General features: G+C 45.0%; 1 protein-coding gene across 1 annotated transcript in view; it reads left to right on the top strand.

Annotated features, from left to right (window-relative positions):
- The window catches only part of LOC132463143 (peptidase inhibitor 16-like), an 11,801-nt gene that overhangs the window by 5,306 nt on the left and 1,495 nt on the right, over positions 1-5,000 (top strand). Inside the window, exons 2-6 of the mRNA XM_060059090.1 lie at positions 1-60; positions 1,001-1,068; positions 1,319-1,428; positions 2,085-2,176; positions 4,871-5,000. The exon at positions 1-60 is cut by the window's left edge and continues 91 nt beyond it; the exon at positions 4,871-5,000 is cut by the window's right edge and continues 1,495 nt beyond it. Coding sequence (XP_059915073.1) covers positions 1-60; positions 1,001-1,068; positions 1,319-1,428; positions 2,085-2,176; positions 4,871-5,000 — 460 coding nt within the window. The remainder of the gene's footprint in view (positions 61-1,000; positions 1,069-1,318; positions 1,429-2,084; positions 2,177-4,870) is intronic.

The following is a 5,000-nucleotide window of genomic DNA, read 5'->3' as shown; positions in this document are numbered from 1 at the left end:
ACCTGTTTGTCACCGAGGGAGAGCTGGACATCCAGGTGGCCCTGGAGCAGTGGTTTATGGGTAAGCACCGGACGCTCCATGGTTGCTAGGTGACTAGCCTGTTAGCTCGCTGGTTGCTAGGTGAGTTCCCTGGTCGCTAGGTGGTTGCTAGGTGAGTAGCATGGCCACTAGGTGGTTGCTAGGTGAGTTCCTTGTTCGCTTGTTGGTTGCTAGGTGAGTACCCTGGTCGCTAGGTGGTTGCTAGGTGAGTTCCCCGGTCGCTAGCTGGTTGCAAGGTGAGTTCCATGGTTGCTAGGTGGATGGTAGGTGAGTTCACTGTTCGCTAGTCGGTTGCTAGGTGAGTACCCTGGTCGCTAGGTGGTTGCTAGGTGAGTTCTCCGGTCGCTAGGTGGTTGAAAGGTGAATTCCCTATTCGATAGGTGGTTGCTAGGTGAGTTCCCTGGTCTCTAGGTGGTTGCTAGGTGAGTTCCCTGGTCGCTAGGTGGTTGCTAGGTGAGTACCCTGGTCGCTAGGTGGTGGCTGGGTGAGTTCCCTGGTGATAGGTGGTCTCTAGGTGGTTGCTAGGTGAGTACCATGGCCACTAGGTGGTTGCTAGGTGAGTTCCCTGTTTGCTTGTCTGTTGCTGGGTGAGTTCTGGGTCCTTTCGGCCATCTTAAAGAAAATGGATAAACCACAGTGTGAGTTTGCTGCCACCTAGCGGCTAACATGCAGCTAGCTATAAGGCTATGTCCAGCCACAGGTATCTGTAGTTAAAGTTAACTCTAAGGCTACCAACCACAAGTAGCTGAAATGAAGGCGAGCTCTAAGGCTAGCTCCAGCGGCAGATAGCTGTAGTTAAAGTTAGATTTAAGGCTAGCTCCAGCCACAGGTAGCTGTGTTTGGAGCTTGTTTGGGCTAGCCCAGCATAAGAGGAAGCAGGTTAGTTTGGTGCCTTTGAAGTCATGCAATGAGTAATTTGGTTCATTCTGGTCTTTCTGATTGTTCATTCTGATTGTTTCAGAACATCTCAACTACAACTATAACAACAACAGCTGCCAAGAGGATAAGATGTGTGGACACTACACACAGGTGAACACTCACCAACAGTGTTTGTTTATATGTAAACCTATATATTTACATACATATATATATCTTTTATCATTATAGTTATATTTTTGAAGGTATAAATATATGTTTAGGATTTATATGATGTTATAAATATATTCATGTATATGCTCCTCTAAATGTCTGTATGTAAATCTGTGTTTGCGTGTGTGTGCGTGTGCGTGTGCGTGTGCGTGTGTGTGTGTGTGTGTGTGTGTGTGTGTGTGTGTACCAGATGGTGTGGGCTGACTCCCACAGGGTGGGCTGTGAGCTCCACTCCTGTGATGTCATGCAGGGTCTGGAGATAGGCCCCTCCCAGTTCCTGGTCTGCAACTACTACCCTGCGTGAGTATGAGTAGTACAGTACTAGTACTACAGTACTACCACTACAGTACTACCACTACAGCACTACTACTACTAGAGTACTACTACAGTACTACAACTACAGTACTACCACTTCAATACTACCTGTACAGTACTACCACTACAGTACTACCTGTACAGTACTACTACAGTACTACCACTACAGTACTACCTGTACAGTACTACTACAGTACTACCACTACAGTACTACCTGTACAGTACTACCACTACAGTACTACCTATACAGTACTACAACTACAGTACTATTACCACTACAGCACTACTACAGTACTACCACTACAGCACTACTCAAGTACTACTAAAGTACTACTACCACTACAGTACTACCACTACTACAGTACTACCACTACAGCACTACTACAGTACTACCACTACTACAGTACTACAACTACTACAGTACTACTAAAGTACTACTACATTACTACCACTACAGTACTTATACTACAGTACTACTACTACCACTGCTGTAATACTAATACAGTACTACTGCTACAATACTATTACTACAGTACTACTACAACAGTATGTGTGTGTGTGTGTGTGTGTGTGTGTGTGTGTGTGTGTGTGTGTGTATGTGTGTGTGTGTATGTGTGCCCGGGTGTACGTGTGTGTATCAGGGGTAACTATGACGACCAGAAGCCGTATGAGGAGGGAGACTGGTGCTCCAGGTGTCCTGGAGACCTCCAGAAGTGTCGGAACCATATGTGTGGTAAGAACCCAACGCTCTGTAGAACCCAACGCTCTATAGAACCCAACGCTCTGTAGAACCCAACGCTCTATAGAACCCATAGAACCCAACGCTCTATAGAACCCAACGCTCTGTAGAACCCAACGCTCTGTAGAACCCAACGCTCTGTAGAACCCAACGCTCTATAGCAGTGGTTTTCAAACTGTGGGGCGCGCCCCCCCTGGGGGGCGCCAGAGTTCTTCAGGGGGGGGGCGCGACGTGAGAAAAAAATAAACCCGAAAAAACCACTGAAAGTCGTAAGTAAGTAAGTACGCGGTTTCGAACACACCCATCGGGTGTGTTCGAAACCGCGTACTTGCTTACTACTCCTACTAACTATGACGTCAAATTGAGTAAGCGAGAACTTAGTAAGCGAGTTTAGGTAAGCGAGTAGTATCCGAATGTCTTCTACTTCCGGAAAGATTTTGAGTAAGCATCGCTAGCTTACTAGACGTACTAAACTGCCCCAGAATGCACTGCGTCTATTCAAAAGAACAGTGGAAGCAATGGCGCTAAACGGGGAGCCGCAGCAGCAGTGCTTTTAATAATTGTTTAACAATTGTTTTAACATATCACCGCAAATCCTTAGGTTGAAGGTGTACTGTGACGTTAAATGTGACGTTTATATATTTATTTATAATGTTTATTAACGGCGCCCGGTCGGTAGGTTATTGACACGTCATTTGATTCACGTCATCTGAGGTAAGGACGGTCTTCTGAACGTTGATTACTCAAATGGATTACTCAATCATTATTTAAGGATTCGAGAAGTAAGCCAAATATTTAGTAGGTAGTAAGCAGTAAGCAAGTAGGCGGTTTCGAACACACCCGATGATTCAAATCATCAGTCGTACTTCAACTGTAGAAGTAACATAACTAAATCAATTTTCAACCGTTTATCTTCGTGCAGACCATTTAACAAATCTACACACTTGTATCTTCAATACTATCTAAACGGAATTTCGATATCATTTAAAATTTCTTCAGAATCACAGTTTTAGTTTCAAACCGGCATCGTTTTCACTTGCTTATAATAATTTAGGTCACCATAGCAACGCCGGTAAACAAACCCCGCCGAATAGAGTGGCGAAGTCACGCCCCTTCCGGTAGGGCTCATGGGACCTATGAGATCGAAAAATATGAATGGGTGTCAATGGAGAGAAAATAATTATTTTCTGGTCCCAGTCTTTATATGCCCTGGATTACACATATGTTGTTTATGGATTTAAATGATAATTTTTCATGCAAAGAAAACTAAAAATGTTCGTGAAGAAGTTTGATAATTTTAGGTTTTATGTGAGGCCGCTTTGTGAACTACAGCTCTTCGCTGCTCTCGACGCATATGATATACGTCACCACACCCGCCCTTGGAACTCGGCACAGAAATGGCGATCTCTCTGCCCCACTTCACCGCTTTTTCCAAGGGGAGGATAAAAGCATCGAAAGAGGTGAAAACCATTATAAGTCGGGGCACGTGCAGAGTTTCAGTTATGCCGATGGGAAGATTGTCGGTCTTCTCCACGCCAGTCGCAGGGAGCGTGACGTCACATACGAGCCGTGTAGTCTTTCTCGTTGTGTTTTCTCTACAGCCTTTATCTGAACAATTGCACAATAAACGGTCGAACTCTTTGCATGAAAAATTATCCTTTAAATCCACAAACAACATATGTGTAATCCAGGGCATATAAAGACCGGGACCAGAAAATAATTATTTTCTCTCCATTGACACCCATTCATATTTTTCGATCTCATAGGTCCCATGAGCCCTACCGGACGGGGCGTGACTTCGCCACTCTATAGTCGAATCTCTGGACTGAAAAGGCAGATCTGATTCGACTCAGAAAATTCAGAGTGCTTAGATAAAGTTGTCAAATTGTGTTAAGAAATGTGTTTAAAAACGCACAAAGATGTTGTAATGTTTCAAAAATATGTTTCAAAGATATGTTTCAAATGTTTTAAAATTATGATCAGAGATGGGGGGGGGGGGGGGGCTCAGCTGAATTTTTTTCTCTGAGGGGGGGCTCACTCTCTCACACTTTGAAAACCCCTGCTCTATAGAACCCAACGCTCTATAGAACCCAACGCTCTATAGAACCCAACGCTCTATAGAACCCAACGCTCTGTAGAACCCAACGCTCTATAGAACCAATAGAACCCAACGCTCTATAGAACCCAACGCTCTGTAGAACCCAACGCTCTGTAGAACCCAACGCTCTGTAGAACCCAACGCTCTATAGAACCCAACACTCTATAGAACCCAACGCTCTGTAGAACCCAACGCTCTATAACCCAACGCTCTATAGAAACCAACGCTCTATAGAACCCAACGCTCTGTATAACCCAACGCTCTGTAGAACCCAACGCTCTATAGAACCCAACGCTCTGTAGAACCCAACGCTCTGTAGAACCCAACGCTCTATAGAACCCAACGCTCTATAGAACCCAACGCTCTGTAGAACCCAACGCTCTATAGAACCCAACGCTCTATAGAACCCAACGCTCTGTAGAACCCAACGCTCTGTAGAACCCAACACTTATAGTACCCAATGCTCTATAGAACCCAACGCTCTGTAGAACCCAACGCTCTATAGAACCCATCTCATCTATCTCTGTATAGATATACTGTATATGAGTAGATAGAGACTGGGTCAGCAAACATCTGTCTCCCCACTGCAGTTCCTGATGTGGAGGACGAAGACGAGGACGATGAGGACGATGAAGACCAAACTCCTACCCCCTTTACTACATATCCTGGCGTTGTTTTGGTTACTGAAGCCTCGCCCCCACTGCCATCACAAGACACGCC

The sequence above is a fragment of the Gadus macrocephalus genome, chromosome 1 (genome assembly GCF_031168955.1).
Source record: "Gadus macrocephalus chromosome 1, ASM3116895v1".
Lineage (NCBI taxonomy): Eukaryota > Metazoa > Chordata > Actinopteri > Gadiformes > Gadidae > Gadus > Gadus macrocephalus.
This window is presented reverse-complemented; position numbering and strand designations above follow the sequence as displayed.